Consider the following 17,349-nt stretch of genomic DNA (forward strand, 5'->3'; position numbering starts at 1 on the left):
ATTACGACTTTCTCGTAAAATTACGAATTTTTCTTGTAAAATTTTGACTTTATTCTCGTTTTATTACGACTTTATTCTTGTAAAATTACGACTTTATTCTTGTAAAATTACGACTTTATTCCCGTAAAATTACAACTTTAATCTTGTAAAATTACGACTTTTTCTTGTAAAATTAAAACTATATTCTCGTAATATTATGACTTTTTTCTAGTAAAATTACAACTTTATTCTCGTAAAATTACGACTTTATTCTCATATTACGACTTTTTTCTCGTAACATTACAACTTTTTTTTCGTAAAATGAGGACTTTTTTTCTCGAAAAAATTACAAGTTTATTCTTATATTACGACTTTTTTCTCGTAAAATTACTTTTTTTTCTCGTGAAATTACGACTTTATTCTCGTAATATTACGACTTTTTCTTGTAAAATAACTTTATTCTCGTAAAATTTTAAAAAAAAAATCTCGTAAAATTACGACTTTATTCTCGTAAAATTACGACGACTTTTTCGTAAAATTACAACTTTATTCTTGTAAAATTACGACTTTATTCTCGTATTACGACTTTTTTTCTCGAAAAAATTACAACTTTATTCTTATAATATTACGACTTTATTCTTGTAATATTATGACTTTTAAAAAAAAAAAAAATTATGACTTTATTCTCGAAGTCTCAGATTTGTTTTCCTCAATGTGGCCCTAATACTCCTTCGTACCCCTGAGAGATGTGTTGAGGAGAAAAGAAACTGTAGTGGCATTACGCGGGTACAAACTGTATTTAATCACCTTTACATGGCGCATTGCTTTCTTTGTGCCCACTAACGTGACTTTATGACTTCCTTGTTGGACATGTGGGATGTGATTTACAGGTCACATGACTGTAGTCTCTCTGAACCGGTTTATTCTCTGAGTTTACCCGGTTTACCCACAGACAGACAGACAGACAGACACACAGACACCAAGCTATCTCTGCCAGTTCCTCCTCTCCTCGTCCCGTTAACGCTGCTTCAGGTTAACGTTTCTCGGTGTTGAAGATGACTCTGACCGTGTTAGTCGTCCTGTTTTCGGTCGTGCTGTCCGGTGTGAGCGCCGGACTGTTCTTCAACCCGAAGGAGCCGTGCTATACCCGCTCACCCAGAAAACACGACTTTGGACTGAAGTAAGTAAACATATCTGTGTTTGTTAAGAGTTATGAAGTATTAGCTGTTTAACTGGCCAGCTGGCTGACGTTAGCTGTAGAGATAAGCGTTAGTGGATCAAGTAGGGAGTTTTGGGTTAATGTCATGTTCCTGTTTTTCTGAGTATTTACGGTAAAACAAAACGACCAAACACTCCACAGGAAGATTTCTCAACATTTCCTTGTTATTAGTGTCTGATCACGAGTTTTAGTGAATCACAGGTTGAGGAAGTTAACAATTCCCTAATTATAGGTCAGCTATCAACAATGAAAGACTCATCGTCATGGGACAAAAAGATAAAAATCACAATATTTCACTTTTAATGTTAACTTATAGATAGAGCTGTCAATCGATTTTAAAATATTGACTGACTTTTTTATGACTTACTATAATATGACTTTTTTAAAATATCTTTTTATGGCATATACTATGATTTTTTGATATTTTCATGCCATAACACAATATAGCATTTTTATGACATACTGTACTATGACTTTTTATGACACAATATACTATGATATACATATTCACATGTATATATTATGCATGATCACCCTGGAAGTTAACAATTCCCTAATTATAGGTCAGCTATCAACCCTGAAAGACTCATTGTCATGGGACAAAAAGATAAACAATCTCAATATTTCACATGTAATGTTAACTTTTAGATAGAGCTGTACAATTGATTAAAATATTTAATTGCGATTTGTCCATAGATTATCATGATTAATTGCAAATTAATCACACTTTTTTTTTCTGTTCAAAAGGTACCTTAAAGGGAGAAATTTATAAAATTTATTTCGAACATGTAGAATACAAAAAAAACTTTAAGAAACAATGAAGAAAAAGAGAATGATCATACCAACGAGTGGATGAAAATGAATGAAAAGCATAACATGTTTACATGCTGTAATGTTAAAAAAAACTTTATTTTCCTCATACTGTCTGCTTGAATATACCTGTATTCACCCTCTGTGTGAAACGCTCCATTTTAGTGCATTTCAACGGAATTGCAACAAAATTGCGTTGCTAGGTAACAGTCTGTGTCCATGTTTATTTCCTGTCAGCTGATGTCATTAACATACACTGCAACAGGAAATAAACTGGGACACATTTAGAATGTTTACGTTTAAAACCGTGTAATGATCTAAATATTGCATATTTGTGACATCACAAATTTCTAGTTTTTTGTTTTTGTGCAGTTTATCTCCATGCATGATGTAAATTCTGTATTAAAACCTTCAGTACTGTACACTTAAGTATATGGTGAAGAATATTAAGTCCCTTTACATTATTTAAAGTTTTCAAGATAAATATCAGAATTCCTCAAAAGCTGTAGCTTTGCGATACTGGATTTTGATAGTACAGTAACATGTAGTTTTAAAGATCTATTAATGATATATCACCTAGAGCTAAAATTGATTAATCGATACGTTGATTGACAGAAAATGTATCTGCACCCATTTTGATAATCAATAATTGAACTTTTAAGTCTTAAATGACAACATTTTGTTGATTCCAATCCCGACCTTTTGACAAATGCACATTTTTAGCATTTTTTTTGTGTGATGTAAATGATTCATTAATATTGAGTGTGTTGCTGCTGCAGAATTAATGTATCTAATCACCTGTCCTTTCACAGGACAGCTCCTCGCCCTCATGAGTATTTAAACATTTCTGACTTGCCCAAATCATGGGACTGGAGGAACATCAATGGCACCAACTATGTGAGCACGACCCGTAACCAGCACATTCCCCAGTACTGTGGCTCCTGCTGGGCTCATGGCAGCACCAGCGCCATGGCAGGTATGAATCAATATAGCTTTCCTAATGGGAACTTTAAAGCATGCTGTATCATTGTTGTTTGGCAGCGGTGTAGAACTGGGATCACATGACTGTTGAGACATTTATATATAGGGTTTCACTTCCACTTTTCATAGAAGTGATTTACAGGAACTACTATAACTGAATTCGATATCTCGGGAACACCTGGAAGCAGTTTCTTCCATTGCACTTAGATTAGACCCTGATGGGCAGGTGCACCTTGCATGGCAGTCTCTGCCATTAGTGTAGGTGAATGTGTGTATGAATTTGGGAGTTTTTCTTTATGGCATACTATAATATAACATTTTTGACATACTATATTATGACTTTTATGAAATTTTCATGGCATACTCTATTGACATTTTTATGGCATATTTCATGACTTTTTATGACATACTATGCTATGACATTTTTATGGTTTTTATTTCATAATATTAAATTTTTATGACTTTTAATGACATACTATACTATGGCTTTTTTATGACTTACTATACTATGACTTTTTAAAAATATTTTTATTCAACATTATATGGCATATACTATGATTTTTTGACATTTTCATGCCACAGCACAATATGACATTTTTATGACATACTATACTATGACTTTTTATGACAATATACTATGGTAAAGACATCTTCACATGTACATACTATGCATGATCATCCAGTCTATGTATATCCGTCCAGTATTTATTTCTTTATACTATTTGTATTGTTTACAACTTCCAGAATACTTGATTTGTAAATAGACATTTTATTTTTATTTTCATTATTGTAGTCTTTTTTTATTGTTGGTCATTGTTGTTCCTAGCTGTTATTTCTATGCTTTGTAAGTACATTAAGAGAACTGCATAAAAACGGAGTCAAATTCCATGTACGTATATAAGTGGCGAAATAAAACTTATTCTGATTTGGTGTATGTTAAAAATAGTCATAATTTCATTCATAATTTCAAAAGTATATTGTGTCGAACAATTTCTTGAAAAAGTCATTGTATAGAATGTCGAAAAATGTCATGAAAAAAGTCATAGTAAAGTTTGTCAAAAAGAAGTCATAGTATATTGTCGAAAATTTCATGAAAAAAAGTTATAATATATTATGTCGAATAATTGAATGGGAATTAAATTCATAGTATAGTATGTCGAAAAATGTCATGGAAAAAAGTCATAGAATAATATGTTGAAAAACGTATTGAAAAAAAGTTATAATATAGTAGGTCGAAAAATTTCATGAAAAAGGTCATCGTATAGTTTGTTGAAAAAAAGTCATAGTATATTGTCGAAAAATGTCATGAAAAAAAAGTTATATAGAATGTCGAAAAATTTAATGGAAAAAAATGGGGCGGAGGTCTGCGCTCTCCGAGTGCCATTCTAGTTCTAGTTTATTTCTCATTTGTATTATAAAGCTCTGTGTTTGCTCTCTCACCAGATCGCATCAACATTAAGAGAAAGGGAGCGTGGCCATCCGCCTATCTTTCTGTCCAGAATGTGATCGACTGTGGTGAAGCCGGTAGTTGCCATGGAGGAGATCACAGCGGAGTTTGGGAGTACGCTAACAAACACGGTATCCCTGATGAGACCTGCAACAACTACCAGGCTAAAGACCAGGGTAAGCATCCTTCAGTGCACAAAGTAATGGTTACCATCCCTTCCCCCATCTGAGTCTGTAACATGTTCTGTGTCCCTCTCTAAAGACTGCAAACCCTTCAATGAATGTGGCACCTGCACCACCTTTGATGTGTGCAATATTGTGAAGAACTACACCCTGTGGAAGGTGGAAGATTTTGGAGCAGTCACCGGGAGGGAGAAGATGATGGCAGAGATCTACGCTAGAGGACCAATCAGGTTAGCGACTTTTCTTTTGTGGAGCAGTAGACGGCCCGCTCTGTTACTTATTTGATCAACTGATGTGGAACATTGGATTATCGTGTATCCACGTCTCTACACTATCTGATTTCAGTCATTGTTTCACCTTTACCCAGAGGAAGTAAGTAATCTTTGGTGTTGTTTTCTCCAGCTGTGGGATTATGGCCACAGACAAGCTGGACGCCTACACCGGAGGTCTCTACTCTGAATATTATGAGGAACCTTTCATCAACCACATTGTGTCCGTGGCAGGATGGGGAGTGGAGGGCGGCGTTGAATACTGGATTGTACGCAACTCCTGGGGAGAGCCATGGGTAAGTCTTTATCAAACGGAGAACTCCACGCAGTGAAAGTAGGAATGATTGTCGGCTCTACGCAGCGTCGGCGTTAGGGGCGGGCCATGGGGGTCCAGGTCCGTCCAAAAAGGTCACTGTGCCCCCTCAGCTGAATTCTCTTCTGACAAAAAACTCAAATGAAATAACAGCAAAGTAAAATTAAGTCATTCAGTTTGGTAATGGAAGGACTTAACACTGCAATGCAAATAAAGCACAAAACAGTGATAGTTTTGCATGTAGGAAACAACTAGGACATGTACATGGGCTTGATTACATTGTTTTCTATTGGAGTGTCCTAACTGGCTGCAAGCAACATGGTGCTGCACAGCAACACGGTGCTGCACAGCAACACGGTGCTGCACAGCGCGGCGTGACGTTTTGTCTGAACTTCTATCGGATACACGGTTCCTATTTTTTCCTGTCACTCATATTGAGAGGAACAGCTGATTAGTTTAGATAAAATGAGCCGAGAAAACCGGGTCAGTTGTCCTGGATGTAAATGAAAATATTAACTTGATTACTGACATTTTCAGCAGAGGCATTGACGCTCGCAGTTATATGTAATAAAGTTCACCAGTGAAATTTTATTACGAACTACCTGTCAAAAAATATAACAGCCCTCACTAATGGTTCAAATAAAACACGAACACACAGCGCAAAGAGACAAATATGGAAACTCTGGGGAATATGAACCGTCACGACAATATTTCAGTAAGAAGCCTCGTTTTGATCCGCTCCGTTTGCGTGTTTTTTTAATTTTTAAATTTTTTTAATCTAGCTCAATAGAAAATAATGAGAGAAAGTAGACCTACAAACCTGGTGCATTAAAGCACAATTAGAACCAAGAGAGTAAAAAGCATCCTGTGCTCCTCTCACATCTTACTTTTTCTACCTGTTTGGATGATTCTGTTCAGTATCGTGGAATAAAACATGGACTAATGTTATACAGCAGGCTGAGCAGGGACAACAACTGGTGAGGGAAACATCCACATTTAGTCTTTCTTAAAATAAATTATAGTTATGAAGAAATCAGTCAGACTGTTAGATTAATGTGTTTAACTCCGTTTATCTCGGCACCAGTGTGTGTTCACATTTTGACCCTGGCACGAGCAAGACGCAGGGCGTGCCTGAGGAGTTATCTGTAGCCTCCAGTACTTCTTCATTTCACTATAAAAACCATTTAAGGTGGCAGCTGGCTGGAGAAGATCACTAGATAACAACCTATTTGCTCTTGGCTATATCGTATGTTATTTCCAGTAAATATCACAAATAAAACGTGTGTTTTCTGATAAAAAAAAAATGTACGTACGTAGGAAGATAACGTACTACTAACCCATCTTTGAGGTGGTTACGTCTTCAGCTCCAGTCTGATCTGGAGCTCACAGCTGATATGTTCCTGGTTTGTTTACATGATGTAACAGAAGTGCAGATTTAACGTATTCAGTGGACAGAGAGCGTCCGATGCGCGATGCAGCGCCAAAGTTGGACGCTCGCATCCAGTTAGGACACGGTGTTAGTTTATAACCTGTTTTTGTGGACATAACAGCATGTGTATGCGTGCATGCGCATAAGTGGCAGTATGTATACACCTCTCTGTCAGTTTATTTCTTTCATGAAACATGATAATGTTAAAGATACACTTAATAAAGGCTATATGAGGTGAAAAAAAATGCCCCGTCAAAGCTGATTGCCCGTCCGCCCCTAACACTCTGGCGCCGACCCTGGCTCCACGGTCAAAAATTGCATTGTCATTTTCATTCCGTTTACAAAACTATGTCACTTAAAGCCCCCTGAAAACTAGGCTTGCCGCGGTAGTCAGTGTTACCCGTGTTTCATTACTTACCTACTGCCCCACCGTTGTTTTGCTTATTTTATAGAAATAAAACCCATTTAGTTCATTTTTACGTATAGTCGGACGAAAGAGGCTGCAATCTGAAAGTGAAAGTGTCTGCTCCATACGGAGTCTCAGCAGAGTAGCAGGAGTCATATTTCATGCACACGGGACGAGAGAGTTAACAGACAAGACGATGAAGGAGGATTTGGTGTCAAAGCGAAAAGCAAAAGCGCCTATTTGGCAACATTTCAGATTTAAACCCAATGCTAGAAGGGAAACATAACGTTAATGAGGCATTCGCCGTGCGCAGGACGGTTGGTTGGACAACAATCAATTTTAAGATCCGACTTGGAAAATTACAAAAAAAATGGCCATCGCAATTTTCCTGACATTTTATAGACCAAAGTTATTTAACTTTCTATCACATAAAACAAAGAAGACCAGCAAATCTAGGGAGTGTTTGGCATTTTGACTTGAAAAATTATTACAGCGATTAATTGATTAGGTAAGAGATCATGTACAACGAGCCAGTCATTTGTTGTGAAATAAACCCCGACAGGTCTGTCGGGGTTTACAGCCTGGTATAAAGAAATAACAGACCGTAGAACGCCGTGATTGACCAATCAGAATTGAGTATTCAACAAAGCCGTGTAATAAATAGTAATATTTGCCGATTCATTTCCCTCTCCACAGGGGGAGAAGGGCTGGCTCAGGATCGTGACCAGTGCCTACAAGGGAGGAAGTGGAAGCAAGTACAATCTGGCATTGGAGGAGGACTGCATGTACGGAGACCCAGTTGTCCCCAAGGCCTACCTGTAGGGGATACCAGCACCCATAGTGTCAGAGATCATCACTGCACACTCTCATATGTCTTCCTGTCTCACGTAGAGGGAGACTTTCTATTTGTAAAATGTTGAAAAGGGAATAAGATCAGATTAGATTTTTTTTTAAGAGATCTATTTTTTACACTTGTAATCAGGGGGTCAAATCAAACTTGCTTGAATCAGTGCATATTCAGATTTTTACCACAGTGATGTGAACTGAAAAAGATAAATTGCATGGGAGGAGTGAAAGATCACTACAACTAATTGCTGCAAAATTCAAGCAGTGCATGCTGAATAGCCATTATAAACAGTGACAAGATGCAAGAAGTTCTTCAGTTCAAGAGGACATTCACAGCTTTTTATAGATTATGTTTTTCAATGCATTCTGACTCAGCCAAAGAACAGTGTTTTTAATTTGTCCTGCACTGCTCCGACACTGAATGTTTTCAGTGTGTGGTCTTATTGTACTGACAATATCACCACACCCTGATAGAAAAACGGAAACAAAAATCAAACTAAGTGTGCCTTACATGCACTGGCAGTCAATACTAGATGTATGGAATTTTCTTTTTGTTTTCTCACTTAACAATGTACACATCAGAAATTCTGGAAAAGATACAATCTTTGTTTTAAACTCTGCCAATAAAACACAACTTGACAGTGATGCTCCACACAAAATCTCTATTGATAACTCAGTCTGAAGGCCTGAAAGATGGCTGTAAAAAGCTTCCTATGGTGACATGATTATAAAGTTTACTGTGCTAATAGTCACATTATATTAGCCGCAATCTCTTATATCTAAAGGTTTGTGATGCTGTCAAAATTCAACTAACTCGCTCTGTGCTATAACATTCTGTGGGGTTTCAGATCTTTATCAATATTCACGGACGTCAGATACGATAGATGTTATTTTAAACTGTCTGTACTTGAGAATCAAGAGACTTCATCTGGCACCTTGATGTGTGAAGTCGTGAACCATAATGGGGAACTAGTTTTACTGCTGTGCTTTTGACCTGTTAAATGTTTTACAAACTTTGATAGTCATGTCCGATTGCAGGACAGCTCTGAATTAAGTGATGTTAAAGATGCTAAATTCAATATTCAGAGCATTAATATAGCAGCAAGCAACTATTTGCTATGTAAAGAAGATATAGTGTGGAGTAGAAGTCGCAGAGAATGAAGTCGTTCTCCCTCTCTGTGTTGTAATTTTTTGAGATCGGTCGCGCTTGCTTTTGGTGCATGTGAGCGTGCACCTCTGGATAACTGACGCCCGCCAGTCTGCACTGCTCTCATACGGCGGTTACAGTTGATAACACCGTCCCGACCGACGGCGCTGTCACGGAAGCGTAGCACCCACCCTCCAGTTCCCCCTCAGGTAAACACCATTATCTCAGCAGTGTTGCCGTTATTTACATTGTTTAGCGCTGTTTTAAATATATAAAAGATAATAAATGCTCCCTATCCCGTATTTAGCACCTTTTAATTATAAAAAAGAAAACAAAAGTGCCATTTTATAATTGCATAAAATTCCAAAATGCAAGAAAGTACATATTCAGGTTTTTATTTTAAAACCGCTTGAACTAACAAAATATAGAAAATCAAATATACACGTGAAAAAAGAAAATGTTTAGCTGCATCTTCAGAGGCTTCTCCTTCGATCAGTGTCTCTTATTACTGTACTTTTCCATCAGCTCGTCGACATTTACCTCTTTGTTGCCTCAATAGAAACAAATTGTTCACTTGGTGAAACTGAGCAGTCCGTCTCCGAGCTATGTGCTTCTTCAACATCAAGCAGAGTCCTCCTCTCCACATCAGTTTATCATGATGAAGTTTGACTTGCAATGAGCTGGAAAAACAGAGAACTTATTACCTACATGTAACATATCTTGTGTTTCAAGAAGAAGTTTACAAATTGAAATATGACTTTTAAATAGATGTTATTTTGCATTCTAGTTTTACTGTTGATGTTCCTGCGTGTAAACTACTTCCTACTTAGTTTTGTGTCCTTGCAAAGCTCCTGTTTGTTGAACATAGAAGCCCTGACTTCATCAGGATATTGCACATTTAGTTTTCTCTCACCAGTACAGCATGATTGTACCGACTTAAAGTTAGCACGTCACTTACCAATGAACTCTGCAACAGGGTCATGTTCTCCCTCGGCGCGGATTGTTCCTGCGATGCTGTCGTTCTCCAGGATGGGCAGGAAGAGCTGAACAAAGTCTGATGTGTAAGGAGGCGCTATCACATCCAGCACCTATTAAGAGAAATAGAGGAGTTTAATTAATTTGTTCTAAGGTTAGTTTTAACGCACAAGTGACAAATGTTTTCTGATGGCGTTAAAGGTTGGTTTATGCAATATTTATAAACCGCCGTGAAACAGGCCTGTTTTCATTTATGATCACCTGACAAACAAGCAATTACAACATTGACCTACCTTCCTTTTAAGTTGATATGGTGAACTTGTTAGCTTATTTACACATCCATCAGTTATGGAAGCAACATGATTACTCATTTGGAGTTGTGTTTGTGACCACTTGCTGATTTTAAGCTCAATATTTACTCTCTTTTAGCTCTATTTTTTTTTACTCTTGAAGGAAATATGACTCTTTAGCTGCTAAGTGCTCCTGTGTTCACCAGCTAATTGTTAAATTGAAGGTGTTTTTAAGTTGATTTATCTCAAATTTATACACTTAAAAATACTGTATATTATTCAAAGTCCCCTGAAAACATCTCAAATTGATGAAACTTTGTTCAAGACCATTTTAGGGTCGATTTGAGTGAATAAAACATAGTTTGAGACTTTCGGGACCTGCAGACACCTTATAAACGTCTGTGATGGAGGAAAATACTCAAAGTTATACAGCTGTTACCTCAGTGACAAAATATCTAATGAGGGAGATGTCCGTGTTGAGTTTCTCCAGACACTTGCGAATGTAACCAACTACGGGCAGGACGTAGCCACGGCTCAGCAGATGAACCATTCGGTCCAGCAGAGTCTTCTTCAACTCCATCTAAGGGGGAAGTAACACCAACACTATGTCAGCCGAGTGGTCACACTGTTACATCACACAGGAATAAGAAGCATCACAGTGACACAAACAGACCTGCTCCATGACGTCCAGCTGAGAGTGCTCCGTCTCAAAAAGCTTGATGAGCAGCTGGAGGACCTGCGGGTGCAGCAGCTGGTGACACGTACAGATCTGCGTGGAGGAAGCATTCGTTTGGACTTTTTAGAAGGCGGTCTTAAAGAATGAAAACATAATGTTTGGTAGTCAAGTCGTACCTCGTCCAGTAAAGCTAAATGTACTGGAGTGTGGTCCGTCTGCAGCTGGAAGTACCGCGGCTCAGACACTGTCCAGTCCACCCATTTTAAAACCCCCATAGCAACTACTGGAAACCTGAACACAAACACACAGACAGGAAGTTAGCAGGGATCAGTCAGAGGTGAGAAGGGCTGGCTATTGAACCCTCAAGTATCTTTGAATACAACTGTAGTGTCTATACCGATAAGTATTGAAAACTGACAAGAGCCAAAAGCTGTCACTGAATGCATAATCTTTGTGTTTTTGAGGAGATAATGTATTACCTCATTTAAATCAATGATTTTAGTCTGATTTAGCAGAAAAACAAGTTTATTTTCATAAAAGTAGAGTATTAAAATTAGAGCTGCAATGATTATTTGATTAATCGATTATCAAAATAGTTGACAACTAATCAGTTTGAGTAATTTTTAAGAAAAAAAGGGTCAATTCTCTGAATCTAGTTTCTTAAATGTGAATATTTTCTGGTTTCTTTACTCCTCTATGACAGTCCCATATATGATCATATCAGCCTCAATATCTGAATTTTTTTAATCCAACCCAGCCTCTAGCAATGAGTAAGCAAAGTCAATGAAAAACATCTGGGTGATTATCTCAAATCTTCACTTCATTCTCTTACAGATGTGGAAGTATCAAGTTAGATCAATCTTTTATTTTCAGGATTAAACTCGTTATAGCTTCTGTTTTTTAACGGACTCCCGTCTGATTGCATTAATAAATGTTTTGTCTTTTACAACCATCAACAAAGCAATCATTATAAACCTGTTTCTTAACATATAGAAACACCTCCCTCTCTTAAAATAACAAGTTGCAGGCTTTAGAGAAGTGAGATCTCGGTCGTCTACTCACCGGATGCACTGGTACAAAGTGCCGAGTTCAGCCACCAGCTCTGTGGCTCCTTTGTTCTCGTTGCAGCACAGGTTGTGCACAGTCTCTATGGCCTTGGAAGTCGACTTCAGCTCATCTTTATTGATGTTGACTCGCTTGTTCTGGGGTTGAACAGAAAGAAAGGTGTAAAGAAGCTGTTAAAAGTGTGTAAAGAAAACAAATGAGCATCGGAATTCAGTAAGGAAATAACAACAAATAACAACCACATACAAATACAGACGAATCAGCAAATTCACCCCAGTTCTCTGTACCTTTTTCCACGTTTCAACCACACTGGCAGCGTAGGCCAAGATGTGGATGTATTTGTGTTTATGGTCTTGGTTGATCTTTGATCCGGGCTTAAAGAGTGACTGCATGAACAGGTCCAGAAAGGCGGGCACTCTGATCTAAAGATGAGAAAGATCGATATTTCAGCACCTTAACGAGCATGTGGTGGATACAAACCGGGTCAAAGGTGCTCCGTCCTCACCAGCTCCACAGGAGGCGGGTCCATGCTGCTGAACATCTTGAACAGAACTGTGATATCTGCAGGATTCAGGGCTCCTTTAGACAACATGGCACCCAGCGCCTGGCAGGCTCGAGGGTAGGCTGCTGCTGTGCCTAGCGCGAGGGTTATCTGACTGGCGTCGTGACCTCTGTGATATAAACCACAGAATTATCATCCACATACCGATCCACTTGATCAATTTTACCCCCCTGAAACACTAGAAAACAGAGCACGTCATGGTGAGATTCTGATGAAAAAGAGGCAAAGTTACCTCTCATGTGCCGACTTCTGCACCTCCTGGCCGATCCTACGAATAGCTGAACCGCCTTGTTCCTCCTGAGAGAGGATGGACATCATCGCCTGGGCAAAGAGGTAGGTGTGCTCGCCGTGACACACCATCTTCTACACGAGAGAGGAGGGAACAACTCAGCAAAGATCTCCACATGCAGCAAACAGAGGAACAGAAAGTCACCACATGTACCGACTGACTTTTACACACTGTGGTGTTAATATAACACAACTGATTATTTTCATTTGGGACTAAACTCTCACTTCAAAGGGTGAGAAGCAAGACTCTAAAACTACTTGGTAAATGGAGACGACACTTACAACACCATGGTTAATGAAACGGAGAAGATAACAGACTCACAGCAAATTCTGGCAGGTTCTTCTCCAGGTTTTCTTCTCCTCCATCGAGCAGCGTGGCCAAAGATGTCCTCAACACCCGGGAGAAAACCTCCAGCTGCTGACACGCTGTGGACACACTGGTGATCTCACCCTGATAACCTGCATCTGAAATGAGCTAAACACACACGCACAAAATATATGAGACTGTTCTGAAAGATATAAAATATAAAAAGTGAACCAAGAAAACAACTGCTCAAATTCAGACACTTCAAAGAGGCATCAGCAGCTCTCCGTATTGATCGGTCATAGTATTGAACCACCAATTATTTTTGATTTATTATCGTTTTTCTCAGTTGCTTTGGTACATTTCAGTTCACTGTTGAATAGTCTTACACCCCAAAACATCTAGGCATTAGTTCATTGCATTCATTAAGTCATTACATTCAAAATGGTGTAACCAGTTGTCATAATCTGTCAAGCATATTTTATATACATTTCTATTAGACTTTTTTTTGTAAGTGTGTTCTGAATTGATGAATTGCTCTCAGGTGAATCTTGACTTTCACCAATGCAGGGGAAGTGTGAATCGTTAAATCGACCGGTACTCTAGGGCTGTCCTCGCCCAAAGAAATTCTTAGTCGACTAATAATTATACAATTTTGATGACGAATCGATAAATTGGTTTAATGGACAGATCTGTAAAATTGAGTTTCTCCACAAAGAATCACACATCTTGTGTTTACCAGAGATGTGCTCAAACGTTTGTTGGAAATAACTCATTCAGCATGAAAAAAGCAGAAAAAACGACTAAAGAACTAAAGAAATATTAGTTGACTAATCGGTCTTTAGTCTTAGTCGACTAAAAGGGGGCAGCCCTACAGTTCTCTATAAAATGGCTCAGCTGTTTACATTTCTAATTTTGTGTTTTTTTTACTACTACTACTACTGCTACTACTACTGCTACTGCTACTGCTACTACCGTACCTTTACAGTGAAGTTGAGCATCAGGCAGTCTGGGTGAGCCTCTGCCAGCTTATAGAAAAGATCTCTCCACGTGGTGTGTGCTATCATCTGTTCAAGCCAAGCAGGAGTCTGAAAACACAAAAGTCTGGATTGGTTTTGTTCATAAGAGCTTCACTTATACAGTATGTAACCATGACAACTAAATCTTTTTGCACAGAGTGTTCAGGATTTGTGATCACTTGCATTCGTAATATTACAACCAAGTGTTCAGAAATCTCACCTCTCCCTCGACAGTGAAAATGGAATCAGCCTTTTGGGGGTCAAAGTGTTTTATCAGGAGACTCTTGAGGTGATTTTCTACTCGCTCTTGGACCTGAGCGGGCTCTACACCTGCAGTCACAATAAAGAAATTACAAATTAATGAACAGTCATCAATAAGACACAAGGTGATGGTCAGAGGAGGAAAGGGGAAGTTTTTTTTTTGCACAGCAATGATGACGCAAAACATTGAAAACATTGCAGGATGTTGTAGTCGGCTATCTACCCATCTGGATGAGCCACTCTGCCAGCAGATTAACGGTCTGAGCCACAGCAGAGTAGTTTTCAGAGAGAAGCTGGATGACGTGTTCTGGAGAGCCACCGGATTGGAAATACCTGCAAGAAAAATAAATATAATATAATAACTCTCAGTGGGTCTTTAACACTTAAACACGGGTCATCCTGTGAAGTTTTCAGTTAAGTTGTTGTCTCGGTCTCATTTAGAAATATTCTCTGTGTTGCTCAGTGGGATGAACGCGATGATATTAGAGATGCACCGATCCGACTTTTTCAGTCCCGATACCAATAGCGATACCTGGGCTTTGGGTATCGGCCATTACCGAGTACCGATCCGATACCAGTGTTTAATTAATAAGCTGTATGCCTCACTGTGTGGAAGTGACTGGGATCATTCTTTTATGTGTAAGGCAACATCCGGCTTGACTTAAACATTGCTTTCTTAACTTTGCAAAACAAAATGTAACAAATAAATACATAAATATAAATGTACTGAATTGTTATTATTAAATAATAAATCGTACACCAGAAACTTGGTAAAAAAAACAACTTCAAAATTAACAGGAATTATTTACATTAATTACATTTCAAGTGCAAACCCTTTCAATGCAGCAAAAAATTGCTCAAAACTTAAAAAGGTATTAAAATTCCAGTATATAATGGATATATCCATCCATCTGCAATCCATAAATGGATAATAATAATGGATATAGTATATAAAAATTTAATTGAATTGAACAGATCTAGAAATCACCAAGGGTCATAAAATCAATTTTCTGCAACATTTTGGAATATTTAGCGCATAGTCGGATTATATTTTGAAAAATGTTTGCCATGGCCCCCAGGGGCCAAATTTGCAGTCCAAATATCTATATCTTTTCATTACATAGAAACCTACATCTACATTCCCACTAATCGGCCCCATGTCACCGATACCAGATCCAGCTATTTAAGTCTGTATCGGCCTGATATCAGATCTGGTATCGGTGCATCCCTAGATAATATTATGTTTGTATGAGAAAAAGGGTGCTTACGTTTTGAGGGTGTTGAAGATGGCAGGCTCCATGATGTAATCTCTACTGGAGAATTTCGTCAGACAATCTTCCTGGACTTTCCCATCATTTCCCCCTTCCACATATTCCTTCACAAAAGGAACATTGACACGTGTGTTTATGATTCTATAATATATATAATATATATATATTATATATATTATATATATACATATAATATATATATTATATAATATATATATATAATATATATATTATATATATACATATAATATATATATTATATATATATATTATATATATACATATCCATAAATGTTACTATATGCAAGAGATTCATTATTATTATTATTTATTATATATACAATATATATAATATATATTATATATTATATTGATAATATATATGATATTGACATATAATAAATAAATAAATAATAATAATAAATCTCTTTTGCATATAGTAACATTTATGGACACAGAGGGCAGAGGAGGATTAACCAGATATTGACACTATCAGATTTATGTGACTGAGCATCATCAGATTTAAAGCAAACTAAAATGCAGATGAAAGATCTGTGCTTGATCTCAATATAAAGTTTACTGAACATTTACAACAAAGATACCTCCCATAAGTCACTATATTGTGTCCTTCTTCCTGTGTTTTCTGGCTGAATGCATGTGTGAAGGTGCAACATTGAACTATGTGTTACTGAGCTAGCATTAACTCATTGGGTTCTGCTGCAGACCTTCACAGGTTTACATGAACAAACTACCATTTAATGTTGAGCACAATCATTTAAGATGCAGTGACAGAGATCAAACTAATGGTTGATGCCTGGTGCATCAAAGAGAGCTGAGTATCAACATGCAACTTTAACTTCCATGTCCAGCAGCTGTGAGGTCGGTTAGCATGTAGCTAGCTAACATCTGATCAGTGCAGATGTGTGGACACATCTGTCTCTGTAAATCATCTGTATGTTAGATGACTGTTAATGTGGCGTTGGTACAATAAACCAGCAGCTTGTGTAGCTGCAGTTAAGCTAATGCTGCTAACTATCTAACAGTGTTCACAGTGAGCATCAACAGGTCTTAGTCTTCCTCTCACCATGGGACCACTGTCTCCGGTGCCTTCCCAGTCTCCTCCTCCGCTGTAGTATTCCTCCTCCATGATGACAGGAGAGAAGCAGCGTTGAACTGACTACAGTAACTCCAGATGATGGTTTTGATTAACTGATGAAGCTGGAAGCAGCTAGCCGGTTTAGCTCGTCAGCTAACAGCAACCATGACAACAAGCAGGAGGAAGATGGCGACTCGGTGACCAGCAGGCCACGCCCCCTCTGGTTTATGACGTCAGGGTTCAGTCTGTCAGGCACAGCAGGCTGCTCACTACATTTAACTAGTTTAGATGCCAACAATTATTATACTATACTATAAATACTCTTTATAACATTAAATAATTACACTAAAATGGTGTATTTGACATGTTGCTATTGCCTATGGTCAATCATTGCTATGACTATCACTGCCCTCTCGCGGTGACTATGAGTAATTACACTTCTGTGTACATTTTATTTTGAAATGATTTACCGGAAGTGTGAGTATGCTATAATGTCTGCATTAACGCTATTTTG

General features: G+C 37.9%; 2 protein-coding genes across 2 annotated transcripts; one reads left to right on the plus strand and one right to left on the minus strand.

Annotated features, from left to right (window-relative positions):
* The first annotated feature begins 865 nt into the window (after positions 1 to 865).
* ctsz (cathepsin Z) lies at positions 866 to 8,540 on the plus strand. Its single transcript, XM_074631753.1, has 6 exons — positions 866 to 1,159; positions 2,821 to 2,984; positions 4,433 to 4,612; positions 4,698 to 4,848; positions 5,021 to 5,183; positions 7,732 to 8,540. Exons 1-6 carry the CDS (start codon positions 1,035 to 1,037, stop codon positions 7,855 to 7,857), a joined length of 909 nt encoding a protein of 302 aa, XP_074487854.1. The 5' UTR covers positions 866 to 1,034; the 3' UTR covers positions 7,858 to 8,540.
* A 785-nt stretch (positions 8,541 to 9,325) lies between these two features.
* On the minus strand, positions 9,326 to 17,028 carry nelfcd (negative elongation factor complex member C/D). The gene is made up of 15 exons (XM_074631741.1): positions 16,824 to 17,028; positions 15,737 to 15,843; positions 14,692 to 14,801; positions 14,428 to 14,537; positions 14,169 to 14,276; positions 13,207 to 13,359; positions 12,829 to 12,959; positions 12,540 to 12,705; positions 12,322 to 12,456; positions 12,032 to 12,171; positions 11,146 to 11,260; positions 10,967 to 11,062; positions 10,733 to 10,873; positions 9,987 to 10,116; positions 9,326 to 9,708 (listed from the first exon to the last, which is right to left on the minus strand). The coding sequence occupies exons 1-15, from the start codon at positions 16,884 to 16,886 to the stop codon at positions 9,674 to 9,676; spliced, it is 1,740 nt and encodes a 579-aa protein (XP_074487842.1). The 5' UTR covers positions 16,887 to 17,028; the 3' UTR covers positions 9,326 to 9,673.
* Between the last annotated feature and the right edge of the window lie 321 nt (positions 17,029 to 17,349).

Source organism: Sebastes fasciatus, chromosome 1 (genome assembly GCF_043250625.1).
Source record: "Sebastes fasciatus isolate fSebFas1 chromosome 1, fSebFas1.pri, whole genome shotgun sequence".
NCBI lineage: Eukaryota > Metazoa > Chordata > Actinopteri > Perciformes > Sebastidae > Sebastes > Sebastes fasciatus.

Bases quoted from the DNA above. Each gene is read 5' to 3' on its own strand.
- ctsz (XM_074631753.1), top strand. From the start codon at position 1,035: ATGACTCTGACCGTGTTAGTCGTCCTGTTTTCGGTCGTGCTGTCCGGT. The intron at 2,985-4,432 runs GTATGAATCAAT...CTCTCTCACCAG, and splicing joins CAGCACCAGCGCCATGGCAG to ATCGCATCAACATTAAGAGA. The intron at 4,613-4,697 runs GTAAGCATCCTT...CCCTCTCTAAAG, and splicing joins CTACCAGGCTAAAGACCAGG to ACTGCAAACCCTTCAATGAA.
- nelfcd (XM_074631741.1), bottom strand. From the start codon at position 16,886: ATGGAGGAGGAATACTACAGCGGAGGAGGAGACTGGGAAGGCACCGGA. The intron at 12,706-12,828 runs GTAACTTTGCCT...TTTATATCACAG, and splicing joins CAGAAGTCGGCACATGAGAG to AGGTCACGACGCCAGTCAGA. The intron at 12,457-12,539 runs GTGAGGACGGAG...TCTCATCTTTAG, and splicing joins ACCCGCCTCCTGTGGAGCTG to ATCAGAGTGCCCGCCTTTCT.